Source organism: Saccopteryx bilineata, chromosome 4, assembly GCF_036850765.1.
Source record: "Saccopteryx bilineata isolate mSacBil1 chromosome 4, mSacBil1_pri_phased_curated, whole genome shotgun sequence".
Classification (NCBI taxonomy): Eukaryota; Metazoa; Chordata; class Mammalia; order Chiroptera; family Emballonuridae; genus Saccopteryx; species Saccopteryx bilineata.
This window is the reverse complement of record NC_089493.1, coordinates 287,136,069-287,151,747: the sequence shown is the minus strand read 5'-3', so window position 1 is coordinate 287,151,747 and position 15,679 is coordinate 287,136,069. Positions and strand designations below refer to the sequence as shown.

Sequence of the window (15,679 nt, the reverse complement as noted above, 5' to 3'; positions counted from 1 at the left end):
ATTGTTTTATTTGTTGACTACCCATCCCCCAAGTCTCTGAAAGGTCATGGATTGCAGAGCTCCCAGCCTGCTGCAGTACAGTATCTGCCCTTCAGCGACCTTCTCCAGCGGACAGGCAAGCCTGGCATCCCAGGTGGAGACCCAGAGATTCTCTGGAGGACTCAGCACCCCCACCTTGCCTTGCACTCTTCCTTTGTATTAGCATCGCTGGCAGCCACAGCCCCTGTGACTCATCCGGATCCTTGTTAAAGACCCCAGGCTTGTCCCCAGGAGGCCTGAGAAGCAAGCATGCCCCTCTCCAGCTGCCAACCCGTCTACCAACTCCATCTCCAGGAATCCTGGACTCGGGCCTCTTTCCACAAACCCATTCTTTTTTTCTTCTTTTTTTTTTTTTAGAGACAGAGACAGACAGGAAGGGAAAGAGATGAGAAGTATCAACTTGTAGTTGCTGCACTTTAGTTGTTCATTGATTGCTTTCTCATACGTGCCTTAAGGGTGGGGTGGGGGACTCCAGCTGAGCCTATGACCCCTTGCTCAAGCCAGAGACCTTGGGCTTCAAACCAGTGATCTTTGGGCTCAAGCCAGTAACCATAGGGGTCGTGTCTATGACCCCACACTCAAGCCGGCAACCCTGCATTCAAGCTTGTGAGCCCATGCTCAAGCCAGATGGGCCTGCACTCTAGCCACCTCAGAGTTTCAAACTTTGATCTTCAGCATCCCAGGTCAACGCTCTATTCACTGCACCACCACCTAGTCAGGTGGCAGCCGCCGCTGTTGCCCATGCCTACTGCACCACCACTGCAGCTGCTGCTTCTTATTTATTTATTTTTTTAGCAAGAGGAAGGAAAGGAGACAGGAACATTGGTCTGTTCCTGTCTGCCCTGACCGGGCATCACCTCTGCACTTTAGGATGATACTCTAACCAACTGAGCTATTTGGCCAAGACTCCCAACTGCCCATTCTTGAAAATGTAATACGCAATGACTTTTTAAAATATGTTTTTAATTCAAAAACATGTTTCCAATGGACATTTTACTGTGTGGAATGACTAAAATGTAAAGTACAGATAGCAGCTTAGAACATGGGTCTTAGAGTCAGGGAAATTGGGGCTCTTTCTCTGCCACACAGAAGCTGTGCAATCATGGGCAAGTTGTTTCATATCTCTGAGCCTGTTTCCACATTTGTAAAATGGGGTAATAATAATAGTTCCTACCTCCTTAGGGGGTATGAGCACTAAATGAGAAAATACATGTGAAATGCTTAGCACAAGGCCTAAAACACAATAGCTTACTCGTTGTTTACACTCCCTCATTTACAGTGTTTTGTAGTTTTTAAAGCAGCTGCCTGGGCCAAAAGGAGAAATTTGGAGGAGAGGTATCTAAAACTTCCATACCCACCCTGGGGTCACAGGGATAGAGGCACAGGCCCACAGGATTCGAGACCAAAGCACTTGGCTGGGACTCTGTCCAGGAGAAAGCCCCCAAGCCCCACCTGTACCCTGGCCCTGGAGTAGGATCCCAACTGCAAAGAGAGCCAGCTTGAGCCACTCACACCCCATCCCATCAGCCATCAGCACCAGGCCCCACTGAGACTTTCTCCGGGAAGTTCTTCAATAGGGCCACCAAACAGAATTAAGGCAAGGAAATGGCCACAAGTGCCAACAGCTACCCCAGAAAGAAGAGATTGTGATGGGCGCATCTTGGAAGCTGGCTCTGTTCTATTTCTTATTTATTTATATTTATTCATTTTTAGAGAGGAGAGAGGGAGAGAGAGAGGGAGAGAGAGGAGAGAGAGACAGAGAGAGAAGGGGGGAGGAGCAGGAAGCATCAACTCCCATATGTGGCTTGACCAGGCAAGCCCAGGGTTTTGAACCGGCGACCTCAGCATTTCCAGGTCGACGCTTTATCCACTGCGCCACCACAGGTCAGGCCAAAGTGAGATGACAGCATGTCTTCTTTTTTTTTTAAAGATTTCTTTTTTTTTTTTTAATTTTTTAAAATTAATTTTAGAGAAGAGAGAGAAAAGGAGAGAGAGAGGAGAGAGAGACAGAGAGAGAAGGTGGGGAGGAGCTGGAAGCATCAACTCCCATATGTGCCTTGACCAGGCAAGCCCAGGGTTTCAAACCAGCGACCTCAGCATTTCCAGGTCGACGTTTTATCCACTGCGCCACCACAGGTCAGGCTCTGTTCTATTTCTTGACCTCTGTGCCAGCTGCATAGGTGTGTGCTTTATAAATATTTATTATATTGTACATCTCCATCTTGTGCACAGTTCAGAATGCATGCCATATTTCCCACTGGCGTAAGATACGCTGTCAGGTAGGAGAGGAGAGGGAGTTAATACAGGTCAGCTTTGCACATGTGAGTGCCTAGGGATGCCTGGGAAGGTGTCCCAGAGGCTTCATTCAGGATGGGGCTGAAAAGCTGACATAAAGGGCTGAGAGGGTGACCTGAGGGGCCTTTGGCATAGCTGTGGGTTCACAGGGTGTCTGCCCTGGCCGCCCTTCCTGCTATTCTTCTCGAATTCCCACCCTGGCAGGTGGTGCTGTCCTGGGCAGATGAATGGGAGTCTATTGACATAAGCTGTGTCATTTTAGGTGACGCACTTCCTGGGCCTCTTTCACTTTTAACACCCCAGCTGTCACCTTGCCCTGGGCTTCTAGCTCTGGCCCTCAAAAGTTGCTCCTCTGCTTAGAAGCTTGACTAGGTTCCCTGAAGCCTGGAAGCAAAGGGTAGCCCAGGCCTGGGTTCCATCCCGGGCTCTGTCAGCCCCCTGTGCTCTCAGGCCCACCCTGCCTGTTTAGGACTGAGGGTGAGCTGAGGGGGCCAGCTGTACTGGGAATAGGGGCGGTGGCAATGCAGGGTCTGTGTGTGCTCATCTGGGCCCTGCCCTGGTCCCGAGCAGCATCAAGCTGGCCTGAGGCCCCTGGCTGGCTGGCATTTCCCACAGGCCCATGCCAACAGCCAGACAGCCTGGCAGTGGTGGTGGGCACCGGCATTCCCTCTGGCAGTGGCCAAGCAGGCACTGGCCTTTACCTCCCGCATGGCCCCTCCTGGTCTCCCCAACTGCCTCTTATTGAGCCAAGCTTCCCTGGCGCCCGGCAGGGTGAGCCAGATGTCTGTGTCTGGTTCTGCATAGGGGGCCCTCAGCTATCCCAGCGCTAAAGCAGACATCTTGGGCCCAGACTGTTGTGGGGCCAGCAAAGAGCAAAGCAATGACTGGGCCTCTTGCTGCCAGCAGTGTGTGGAGTAGCAGAGAGCAGAAGACTGTGGACTGAGGTGGGGGTGAGGGCAGATTGCCTGACTTCAAACGCCAGTCCTGCTGCTTAGGACATACACAATCAGAGCCAAGTCCCTTCTCTCCCCTACCTCTGCTTCCCCATCTGTGAAATGGGGCTTGAAGTAGCTCCACAATAACCCTGACGCCATGTACTATTAACGTCATCATTTTAGAGGAAAGGGAACAGACTCAGGGAGGTCAGAGACCTGTTCAAGCTCCCCAGGTAGACAGAGCAGATGCTTAACCCTACATGAATCTGAATCCAACACCTAGCTAAAACCCAGGGTCCGCTCAGCTGCGCTCCATAGAGAGACCAGGGAGCCAGTCCCTGTTGCCATGCGGAGGAGCAGGTGAAGCAAACCCTGGGGATCCTGAGTGAAATGTCCCAGATGTCCCAGGCTCTCTTGGGTGGTTAGAGACAGGGGCCACCCCTGAGCCACTCCCTGCAGCCAGTGGAAGGTCCAGCTGCCAGGGCTCCAGGTCATAGCTCTCTGCCAGGCAGGGCAGGTGGTGGGCATGTGGGTGCTGTGCCAGGCACTAGACTGAGGGCACCCAGCAGGAACCTTGTGCAAAGGTGGGTCTGTCAAGGGAGGTGGGTGCCAGAGGCATGGTTGTGTGAGTGTGTATGTGTGCACGCACGTGTGTGCATGCGTTCACACACTCTGAGGTGAGTGTGATACCTGGGTGTGGGTCTCATGCGTGGGGAGAGAGAGCAGCAAGGATGCAGTCCCAGGGTGGCTGGGGGAGGAGGTGCGGGTTCAGCTCAGTGCTGGGGAGACTGCAAGGGAGGGGCTCCCTGGGAAAGGCCCCGCCCTGCAGTCTGCTGGCGGCTGGACCTGCCCCCACAAGTGCGGTGTGCGCAAAGGCCTCACATAAGAAGCAAAACTCACCATCTCTGGCCCACTCCTCACTGAAGCCCCTCTCCAGGCCCCCACAGCTGACGGGAGACTTTTTAGCCACAGGTGACAGGAGGGGCTGACTGGGCAGGGGGCAGGCCAGCAGATAGGGTGTGGGGCTTTCTGAACTAGGGTCCGGGGGCCTGAGTCACTGCTGTCCCCAGCCAGCCCAGTGGGGTCCACAGACTCACCGGAAGAAGTGAGGGCTGGTGTCCAGGACTCCTGGCGTTTCCCAGGCCTGCCTCTCCTGTCCTCTCATCCTCCCACCGAGCCCCCTTCGCTTGGCCTGACTCCATCTGCCCACCCCCCACGAATGGAGAGCGGTTACTAGCGCCTCAGGTACCCTCTTTGCAATCCTGCCCCTTTAATCCTGCTTTTACCACACCCTAAGCAGTGGCCTTCCAAAGGTCTGTCCCCCAAAACTAGAGTCAGTACTGCTGTATTTCGGCAAGGGGTGGCGGTGAAGCCGGGAGGGCCTCCCACAGTGGCTGGGACCTAGCCGAGTCTTCAAGAAATGGTGAGAAACCTTAAACAGAATGGGCCTGGGGTGACCCGTCCCTGTGCTCACAGTCCCTTGTGGAGGGAGGCTCAGGTGGGAACAAAGGCTCATCTCCCAGTGTCCCACCTTCAGTCTTCAGGGTAAGACTGGATATTATTGCCTCTCTTCTGTGGGCAAGTGTATCTGTCAGATACTGTGTGCTACATTGTTACCTGGCCACAGGCCTTTGAACACTGCAGCCTCTGGCTCTTGCTCTGCTCTCTCTCCCTGTAACACAGTAACTCATTCTGAGTCTCCCGTCAGCCATGCCTACATTTCTGGGCCTGGCTCCCCGCTCTTCCCAGCGGTGTTTGGACTGGTGGCCACGGTGCTTGTCTGCCCTTCACCAGCTGCTGAGGTAACACCTGAGCGCTCAAGGCCTGACAGAAAGGGCCCAGTACAGTACCCCCCACAGGAGCCCCAGGGGCCAAGTTGGGGCCTGTCCCAGCTGTCAGCACCTGTGATGGATGAAGGGTGGGGCAGGGACAAGGCCAGGAGCTGGACTCCTGCTGCAGAAGGAGGTGGGGGTTGGCCCCCTGGGGTCTGCCAACAGAGCCTCTGTCGCTCACAGCAGGGGGCCTGGGTAAGCCCCCGCCCCGCAGAAGTGTTTAAAGACTCAAAGGGTTTGTACCCTCCCACTCTGCTGGGCATCATGGGCACCTGGGCTCTCCCTGCAACCCTTTTCCTGATCTGTCTGACTTCCGAAAGCCTACAAGGCGGTGAGGACGGGTGGCAGGCAGCTTCAGTTTCCGGGAGGCTGGGGTTAGGGTTGGGGGTATAGGTAGAGCATTCGGTCAGAGGCTGGGCCTCCAGAGAGAGGAAGGATTGGGTGTGTGAAATCTGGGCTGGGTAAGGTTTTGGGGGGCTGGGGTATAGATACCAAAGTCCTGCCCCTCTCTGTCTCTGGGATCCCCCCAAGTCAGCACCCCCTGCTCCCCAGGGCTACCTTTGTCTCCTGGCCTAGGGAAAGGTGAGTGGACCCTCCCAGCACTGAGCCCAGGAAGAGGACCTGGTCTCTCCTTGTAGGGGTCTGGGAGCTCTCTGGGGAAGAGCCTAGATGTTCCTCAGCTCTGGGATTTAGACGTGCACAGGGTCCCTCTCTGTCTTCCTGGCAGTCAGTCTTGTCTGTGGTCAGCTTAAGTGGGGAGACAGACCCATCCCCTCGGAGCAGAGTGAGAGGGGCAGAATCTCAGCTCGGGATGAGAATATCGGGGCCAGAGAAGGGGCCGAGAGCTGAATCTTAAGTGGGGGTGGGTTGTAACAAGAAAGAGAAAAGACATTCCTGGAAGCAAGAGGGACAAAGGCTTAGAGGTGGGACAGGATGGGAAGAGAGGAGTTCTGGAGCAAGGAAGGGGAGGTGGGGCTGAGTGTCACAGAAGTATCTTCACGACAGCAGCCTGTGGCACCTTAAGGGTGGCAGATGGCTCTTCCCCGGCGCATTAAAGCTGCTGCCTGGAGGGGCTGGCTGGGCAGGGGGCAGGCCAGCAGAGAGGAGGACTGGGGCATAGGGTGAGGAGAAGAAATTTCCAGAAAGGAAGGGCCCACAGGTGCTCTAGTAAGAACAGAGGGGAGAGACACACATAGCCCTGAGGCAGCGGGAGTAGGGGGCCTGCCCCAGGCACACACGGCCCTGAGGCAGCGGGAGTAGGGGGCCTGCCCCAGGCATGCTGCCCAGACAGCCCCCTTGGGACCCCTGCCACCAGTCTGCTCACGGGGTTCTGCCCTTGCTCCTCCTGTGCCCAGAGGGGACCCTGAGGCCTGGGCTGGGGTGCATTCTTGTTCTGTGGAGCGGGAAGGAGGCATCCAGGTTTGGCCCTCTCCTAAGTTACCCCCTTCTCCCTGACCCTGCAGGCTTAGGGAGCCCGAGTGGCTACAAATCAGATAAAGCTGGCTGAGGGGGAGGCAGCTCTGAGTCTCCCAAGTGAGGGCAGAGAATCCTCGCTCCTGGCCCCTCCTCCCCCCCTTAGGCTCAATACATCCTTTCTTCCTCCAGGCTACAGCCCCCACCGTGGCCTGGGAGCAGGTAAGGGGTGGGCAAATGGGATTTGGGGGCAGCCATCTCAGAAACGCCTGGGAACGGCACGGAAGCCCACCTGAGACTTCTTCTGACAGGCCTCCTCTTTTCCCTCCTGTACACACTTTCCCTCTCTCCCAAGGACCCATCAAGACCGCTCTGGTGTCGTCTAACCCAGTACCCTGCCCCTAACTGCATGTTCCCTGGGCTAAGCCAGTTGGGAGCAGGCTTCGTGTGAGGCTGAGTGAGGGGTGGGTGGGTCCTGGGTCCCTTCCTGCTCCCTGGGTCTCCTCCAGGCTTCCAAGGGGTGTTAAACTTTAGAAGCCAGGTGAGCCCTGTCCAGCCCCAGCTATCTCTCTGTCTGTCTGTCTCTCTCCATCTTTAAAAAATATTTTTCACCATTGATTTGAGAGAGAGATAAAGAGAGAAGCATCAACTCGTTGCTCCACTTAGTTATTCAGTTTAGTTGTGTACTCATTGGTTGCTTCTCATTGGTTGCTTCTCATATGTGCCCTGACTGGGGATCAAACCCATGACCTTGGTGCGCTGGGACGATGCTTTATCCACTGAGCCACCCAATCAGGGCCTCTCTCCATCTTTCTCTCACACTTCTCACCTTTATCTGTCCTCCCAGGATTTGGGAACAGGAACGGCCTGGGAGTCCAGCCAGGTGAGAATGATGGGGTCTGGCTTGGTCTTCTCCCTGCTCCCTCCCAGGCCTCGGAGGAGAGGAGCAGGGTTGGTGAACGGTTCTGGGGGTGGGGGGATGTAGACTGGGAGCCTTCAGGCTTGCTGTTTCTGGCTGGGTTCAAGGATCCTGCACACCCACCCTAGCTAGGACCCCAAACCTCCCCAGTTCATTCCTCCCTCTTCCTACAGGCCCTCTACTCAGAATAGCTACAGAACAGATAGAAGCGAGCTAAGAATGAGGGAGGGGGTTGGGGCCAGTATTCTAGAGGCATCCCTGAAACGGGGTCTCCTGAAACCCTCAACTAACCCATATCCTTCTCTGGCATTGGAGGAGGTATAAAACCCCACAAGCCAAGTGAGCCCCCAAGCCTGCCTGTCTCCCCATATCTCTATGCCCTGACTCCATTACCCTACCCCTCTCTTACCCGCTCCTGCCTGTCTCCCCATATCTCTATGCCCTGACTCCATTACCCTACCCCTCTCTTACCCGCTCCTGCCTGTCTCCCCATATCTCTATGCCCTGACTCCATTACCCTACCCCTCTCTTACCCGCTCCTGCCTGTCTCCCCATATCTCTATGCCCTGACTCTCCATTACTCTACCCCTCTCTTACCCGCTCCTGCCTGTCTCCCCAGGGGTTGGGAATGGGGATGGGCTAGGAGCAGGGGCCTTCTTGGGTCCTGAAGCCCAGCCAGGTGAGGTGGAAGAAGAGGGATAGCATTTTGGGGATAGGGCTGAGTCAGCATTAGGGGGGACTTCTCCCAGGGACCCCCAGGGAAGGACTGGTGGCTCACTGGAGGCAGAGGGAAGGACCATAAGGGTTCCTGATATCCGGCTTGAGAACAGCAGAACAGGGTATCCCTGCTTTACCCCCACCTCATCTGGGACCCCAAATGCCCCTGCTCACCCCTCAGCTCAGCATGGCCATGCAGCCCTAGGAAGGGACTGGGTCCCTGAGGCCCCCTTACCTACCGCATTTCTGTCCCCAGGCTTTGAGGGGGGTATGAAACCCCAGAAGCCAGCCGAGACCCCCTTCTCCACGCCCATCCCTCTGTCAGCCTCACCATCTGTCTGGCTCCCTTCGGATCCCCAACCCCCTTCTCCTCCTTATCCTCCCCTCTGGCTCTGTCTCCCCAGGATATGGAAACGGAGCGGGAGCTGGCGCTTCCCCAGGGCTGGGAGCCCAGCCAGGTGAGGGTGCCGGGGCACCACCCTGGGGTACAGGGAGGGGGAAGGCTGCGGGCAGAGCTGGATTCAGGGAACCACTAAGGGAGAGGGGTGGGTTCTTGAGGGAGAGCAGGAGGCTCAGCTGCCCTGTTGCTCCCTAGGCCTGGGAGGGGGAATGAAACCTGCAAAGCCAGGTAAGCGGAGAGCCTCCCCCACCCTGGCCCGTTCCCTGCTCGGAGAGCCTCCCCAATCCTGGCACGTCCCCTGCTCGGAGAGCCTCCCCCATCCTGGCTCGTTTCCTGCTCGAAGAGCCTCCCCCCATCCTGGCCTGTTCCGGGCTCAGAGAGCCTCCCCCATCCTGGCCCATTCCCTGCTCGGAGAGCCTCCCCCATCCTGGCACGTCCCCTGCTCGGAGAGCCTCCCCCCATCCTGGCCCGTTCCCTGCTCGGAGAGCCTCCCCCATCCTGGCACGTCCCCTGCTCGGAGAGCCTCCCCCATCCTGGCCCGTTCCCTGCTCGGAGAGCCTCCCCCATCCTGGCACGTCCCCTGCTCGGAGAGCCTCCCCAATCCTGGCACGTCCCCTGCTCGGAGAGCCTCCCCCATCCTGGCTCGTTTCCTGCTCGAAGAGCCTCCCCCCATCCTGGCCTGTTCCGGGCTCAGAGAGCCTCCCCCATCCTGGCCCATTCCCTGCTCGGAGAGCCTCCCCCATCCTGGCACGTCCCCTGCTCGGAGAGCCTCCCCCCATCCTGGCCCGTTCCCTGCTCGGAGAGCCTCCCCCATCCTGGCACGTCCCCTGCTCGGAGAGCCTCCCCCATCCTGGCCCGTTCCCGGCTCGGAGAGCCTCCCCCATCTTGGCCCGTTCCCTGTGCAGAGAGCCTCCCCCATCCTGGCCCGTTCCCTGCTCGGAGAGCCTCCTCCCATCCTGGCCCGTTCACGGCTCGGAGAGCCTCCCCCATCCTGGCCCGTTCCCTGATCGGAGAGCCTCCTCCATCCTGGCCCGTTCCCTGCTCAGAGAGCCTCCCCCATCCTGGCCCGTTCCCTGCTCGGAGAGCCTCCCCCATCCTGGCCCGTTCCCTGCTCCCAGAGCCTCCCCCATCCTGGCCCGTTCCCTGCTCGGAGAGCCTCCCCAATCCTGGCACGTCCCCTGCTCGGAGAGCCTCCCCCATCCTGGCTCGTTTCCTGCTCGAAGAGCCTCCCCCCATCCTGGCCTGTTCCGGGCTCAGAGAGCCTCCCCCATCCTGGCCCATTCCCTGCTCGGAGAGCATCCCCCACCCTGGCACGTCCCCTGCTCGGAGAGCCTCCCCCCATCCTGGCCCGTTCCGTGCTCGGAGAGCCTCCCCCATCCTGGCACGTCCCCTGCTCGGAGAGCCTCCCCCATCCTGGCACGTACCCTGCTCGGAGAGCCTCCCCCATCCTGGCCCGTTCCCTGCGCGGAGAGCCTCCCCCATCCTGGCCCGTTCCCTGCTCGGAGAGCCTCCCCCTTCCTGGCACGTTCCCTGCTCAAAGAGCCTCCCCCATCCTGGCACGTTCCCGGCTCGGAGAGCCTCCCCCATCCTGGCCCGTTCCCTGCGCAGAGAGCCTCCCCCATCCTGGCCCGTTCCCTGCGCAGAGAGCCTCCCCCATCCTGGCCCGTTCCCTGCTCGGAGAGCCTCCCCCATCCTGGCCCGTTCCCGGCTCGGAGAGCCTCCCCCATCCTGGCCCGTCCCCTGCTCGGAGAGCCTCCCCATCCTGGCACGTCCCCTGCTCGGAGAGCCTCCCCCATCCTGGCCCGTTCCCAGCTCGGAGAGCCTCCCCCATCCTGGCCCGTTCCCTGCTCGGAGAGCCTCCCCCATCCTGGCCCGTTCCCTGCTCGGAGAGCCTCCCCCATCCTGGCACGTCCCCTGCTCGGAGAGCCTCCCCCCATCCTGGCCCGTTCCCTGCTCGGAGAGCCTCCCCCATCCTGGCACGTCCCCTGCTCGGAGAGCCTCCCCCATCCTGGCCCGTTCCCTGCTCGGAGAGCCTCCCCCATCCTGGCACGTTCCTGGCTCAGAGAGCCTCCCCCATCTTGGCCCGTTCCCTGTGCAGAGAGCCTCCCCCATCCTGGCCCGTTCCCTGCTCGGAGAGCCTCCTCCCATCCTGGCCCGTTCACGGCTCGGAGAGCCTCCCCCATCCTGGCCCGTTCCCTGCTCGGAGAGCCTCCCCCATCCTGGCCCGTTCCCTGCTCGGAGAGCCTCCCCCATCCTGGCCCGTTCCCTACTCGGAGAGCCTCCCCAATCCTGGCACGTCCCCTGCTCGGAGAGCCTCCCCCATCCTGGCTCGTTTCCTGCTCGAAGAGCCTCCCCCCATCCTGGCCTGTTCCGGGCTCAGAGAGCCTCCCCCATCCTGGCCCATTCCCTGCTCGGAGAGCATCCCCCACCCTGGCACGTCCCCTGCTCGGAGAGCCTCCCCCCATCCTGGCCCGTTCCGTGCTCGGAGAGCCTCCCCCATCCTGGCACGTCCCCTGCTCGGAGAGCCTCCCCCATCCTGGCACGTACCCTGCTCGGAGAGCCTCCCCCATCCTGGCACGTTCCCTGCGCGGAGAGCCTCCCCCATCCTGGCCCGTTCCCTGCTCGGAGAGCCTCCCCCATCCTGGCACGTTCCCTGCTCAAAGAGCCTCCCCCATCCTGGCACGTTCCCGGCTCGGAGAGCCTCCCCCATCCTGGCCCGTTCCCTGCGCAGAGAGCCTCCCCCATCCTGGCCCGTTCCCTGCGCAGAGAGCCTCCCCCATCCTGGCCCGTTCCCTGCTCGGAGAGCCTCCCCCATCCTGGCCCGTTCCCGGCTCGGAGAGCCTCCCCCATCCTGGCCCGTTCCCTGCTCGGAGAGCCTAGAGCCTCCCCCATCCTGGCTCGTTCCCGGCTCGGAGAGCCTCCCCCATCCTGGCCCGTTCCCTGCGCAGAGAGCCTCCCCCATCCTGGCCCGTTCCCTGCTCAGAGAGCCTCCCACCATCCTGGCCCGTTCCCGGCTCGGAGAGCCTCCCCCATCCTGGCCCGTTCCCTGATCGAAGAGCCTCCTCCATCCTGGCCCGTTCCCTGCTCGGAGAGCCTCCCCCATCCTGGCCCGTTCCCTGCTCGGAGAGCCTCCCCCATCCTGGCCCGTTCCCTGCTCCGAGAGCCTCCCCCATGCTGGCCCGTTCCCTGCTCGGAGAGCCTCCCCCATCCTGGCTCGTTTCCTGCGCGAAGAGCCTCCCCCCATCCTGGCCTGTTCCGGGCTCAGAGAGCCTCCCCCATCCTGGCCCATTCTCTGCTCGAGAGCCTCCCCCATGCTGGCCCGTCCCCTGCTCGGAGAGCCTCCCCCCATCCTGGCCCGTTCCCTGCTCAGAGAGCCTCCCCCATCCTGGCACGTCCCCTGCTCGGAGAGCCTCCCCCATCCTGGCCCGTTCCCGGCTCGGAGAGCCTCCCCCATCCTGGCCCGTTCCGTGCGCAGAGAGCCTCCCCCATCCTGTCCCGTTCCCTGGTCAGAGAGCCTCCCCCCATCCTGGCCCGTTCACTGCTCGGAGAGCCTCCCCCATCCTGGCCCGTTCCCTGATCGGAGAGCCTCCCCCATCCTGGCCCGTTCCCTGCGCGGAGAGCCTCCCCCATCCTGGCCCGTTCCCTGCTCAGAGAGCCTCCCCCATCCTGGCACGTTCCTGGCTCGGAGAGCCTCCCCCATCCTGGCCCGTTCCGTGCGCAGAGAGCCTCCCCCATCCTGTCCCGTTCCCTGGTCAGAGAGCCTCCCCCCATCCTGGCCCGTTCACGGCTCGGAGAGCCTCCCCCATCCTGGCCCGTTCCCTGATCGGAGAGCCTCCCCCATCCTGGCCCGTTCCCTGCTCGGAGAGCCTCCCCCATCCTGGCCCGTTCCCTGCGCAGAGAGCCTCCCCCATCCTGGCCCGTTCCCTGCTCAGAGAGCCTCCCCCCATCCTGGCCCGTTCACGGCTCGGAGAGCCTCCCCCATCCTGGCCCGTTCCCTGATCGGAGAGCCTCCCCCATCCTGGCACGTTTCCTGCTCTGAGAGCCTCCCCCATCCTGGCCCGTTCCCTGCTCGGAGAGCCTCCCCCATCCTGGCACATCCCCTGCTCGGAGAGCCTCCCCCATCCTGGCCCGTTCCCTGCTCGGAGAGCCTCCCCCATCCTGGCCCGTTCCCTGCGCGGAGAGCCTCCCCCATCCTGGCCCGTTCCCGGCTCGGAGAGCCTCCCCCATCCTGGCCCGTTCCCTGCTCGGAGAGTCTCCCCCATCCTGGCTCGTTTCCTGCTCGAAGAGCCTCCCCCCATCCTGGCCTGTTCCGGGCTCAGAGAGCCTCCCCCATCCTGGCCCATTCTCTGCTCGGAGAGCCTCCCCCATCCTGGCACGTCCCCTGCTCGGAGAGCCTCCCCCCATCCTGGCCCGTTCCCTGCTTGGAGAGCCTCCCCCATCCTGGCCCGTTCCCTGCGCAGAGAGCCTCCCCCATCCTGGCCCGTTCCCTGCGCAGAGAGCCTCCCCCATCCTGGCCCGTTCCCTGCTCGGAGAGCCTCCCCCATCCTGGCCCGTTCCCGGCTCGGAGAGCCTCCCCCATCCTGGCCCGTTCCCTGCTCGGAGAGCCTAGAGCCTCCCCCATCCTGGCTCGTTCCCGGCTCGGAGAGCCTCCCCCATCCTGGCCCGTTCCCTGCGCAGAGAGCCTCCCCCATCCTGGCCCGTTCCCTGCTCAGAGAGCCTCCCACCATCCTGGCCCGTTCACGGCTCGGAGAGCCTCCCCCATCCTGGCCCGTTCCCTGATCGAAGAGCCTCCTCCATCCTGGCCCGTTCCCTGCTCGGAGAGCCTCCCCCATCCTGGCCCGTTCCCTGCTCGGAGAGCCTCCCCCATCCTGGCCCGTTCCCTGCTCCGAGAGCCTCCCCCATGCTGGCCCGTTCCCTGCTCGGAGAGCCTCCCCCATCCTGGCTCGTTTCCTGCGCGAAGAGCCTCCCCCCATCCTGGCCTGTTCCGGGCTCAGAGAGCCTCCCCCATCCTGGCCCATTCTCTGCTCGAGAGCCTCCCCCATGCTGGCCCGTCCCCTGCTCGGAGAGCCTCCCCCCATCCTGGCCCGTTCCCTGCTCAGAGAGCCTCCCCCATCCTGGCACGTTCCCTGCTCGGAGAGCCTCCCCCATCCTGGCCCGTTCCCGGCTCGGAGAGCCTCCCCCATCCTGGCCCGTTCCGTGCGCAGAGAGCCTCCCCCATCCTGTCCCGTTCCCTGGTCAGAGAGCCTCCCCCCATCCTGGCCCGTTCACGGCTCGGAGAGCCTCCCCCATCCTGGCCCGTTCCCTGATCGGAGAGCCTCCCCCATCCTGGCCCGTTCCCTGCGCGGAGAGCCTCCCCCATCCTGGCCCGTTCCCTGCTCAGAGAGCCTCCCCCATCCTGGCACGTTCCTGGCTCGGAGAGCCTCCCCCATCCTGGCCCGTTCCGTGCGCAGAGAGCCTCCCCCATCCTGTCCCGTTCCCTGGTCAGAGAGCCTCCCCCCATCCTGGCCCGTTCACGGCTCGGAGAGCCTCCCCCATCCTGGCCCGTTCCCTGCTCGGAGAGCCTCCCCCATCCTGGCCCGTTCCCTGCTCGGAGAGCCTCCCCCATCCTGGCCCGTTCCCTGCGCAGAGAGCCTCCCCCATCCTGGCCCGTTCCCTGCTCAGAGAGCCTCCCCCCATCCTGGCCCGTTCACGGCTCGGAGAGCCTCCCCCATCCTGGCCCGTTCCCTGATCGGAGAGCCTCCCCCATCCTGGCACGTTTCCTGCTCTGAGAGCCTCCCCCATCCTGGCCCGTTCCCTGCTCGGAGAGCCTCCCCCATCCTGGCACATCCCCTGCTCGGAGAGCCTCCCCCATCCTGGCCCGTTCCCTGCTCGGAGAGCCTCCCCCATCCTGGCCCGTTCCCTGCGCGGAGAGCCTCCCCCATCCTGGCCCGTTCCCGGCTCGGAGAGCCTCCCCCATCCTGGCCCGTTCCCTGCTCGGAGAGTCTCCCCCATCCTGGCTCGTTTCCTGCTCGAAGAGCCTCCCCCCATCCTGGCCTGTTCCGGGCTCAGAGAGCCTCCCCCATCCTGGCCCATTCTCTGCTCGGAGAGCCTCCCCCATCCTGGCACGTCCCCTGCTCGGAGAGCCTCCCCCCAACCTGGCCCGTTCCCTGCTTGGAGAGCCTCCCCCATCCTGGCCCATTCTCTGCTCGGAGAGCCTCCCCCATCCTGGCACGTCCCCTGCTCGGAGAGCCTCCCCCCATCCTGGCCCGTTCCCTGCTCAGAGAGCCTCCCCCCATCCTGGCCCGTTCCCTGCTCGGAGAGCCTCCCCCATCCTGGCCCGTTCCCGGCTCGGAGAGCCTCCCCCATCCTGGCACGTTCCCTGCTCGGAGAGCCTCCCCCACCCTGGCACGTCCCCTGCTCGGAGAGCCTCCCCCATCCTGGCACGTTCCCGGCTCGGAGAGCCTCCCCCATCCTGGCCCGTTCCCTGCGCAGAGAGCCTCCCCCATCCTGGCACGTTCCCTGCTCGGAGAGCCTCCCCCATCCTGGCACGTCCCTTGCTCGGAGAGCCTACCCCATCCTGGCCCGTTCCCTGCTCGGAGAGCCTCCCCCATCCTGGCCCGTTCCCTGCTCGGAGAGCCTCCCCCATCCTGGCCCGTTCCCTGCTCGGAGAGCCTCCCCCATCCTGGCCCGTTCCCGGCTCGGAGAGCCTCCCCCATCCTGGCCCGTTCCCTGCTCGGAGAGCCTCCCCCATCCTGGCCCGTTCCCTGCTCGGAGAGCCTCCCCCATCCTGGCCCGTTCCCTGCGCAGAGAGCCTCCCCCATCCTGGCCCGTTCCCTGCGCAGAGAGCCTCCCCCATCCTGGCCCGTTCCCTGCTCGGAGAGCCTCCCCCATCCTGGCCCGTTCCCGGCTCGGAGAGCCTCCCCCATCCTGGCCCGTTCCCTGCTCGGAGAGCCTAGAGCCTCCCCCATCCTGGCTCGTTCCCGGCTCGGAGAGCCTCCCCCATCCTGGCCCGTTCCCTGCGCAGAGAGCCTCCCCCCTCCTGGCCCGTTCCCTGCTCAGAGAGCCTCCCCCCATCCTGGCCCGTTCACGGCTCGGAGAGCCTCCCCCATCCTGGCCCGTTCCCTGATCGAAGAGCCTCCTCCATCCTGGC

The 15,679-nt window shown here is 62.2% G+C and overlaps 1 protein-coding gene across 1 annotated transcript in view; it reads left to right on the top strand.

The window, feature by feature from the left end:
• Positions 1-5,365: 5,365 nt before the first annotated feature.
• Positions 5,366-15,679, top strand: part of GREP1 (glycine rich extracellular protein 1) — a 46,639-nt gene continuing 36,325 nt past the window's right edge. The window contains exons 1-7 of the mRNA XM_066276838.1: positions 5,366-5,429; positions 5,654-5,683; positions 6,707-6,736; positions 7,362-7,397; positions 8,053-8,112; positions 8,555-8,608; positions 9,456-9,935. Of these exons, the coding sequence (XP_066132935.1) occupies positions 5,366-5,429; positions 5,654-5,683; positions 6,707-6,736; positions 7,362-7,397; positions 8,053-8,112; positions 8,555-8,608; positions 9,456-9,935 (754 nt within the window). The remainder of the gene's footprint in view (positions 5,430-5,653; positions 5,684-6,706; positions 6,737-7,361; positions 7,398-8,052; positions 8,113-8,554; positions 8,609-9,455; positions 9,936-15,679) is intronic.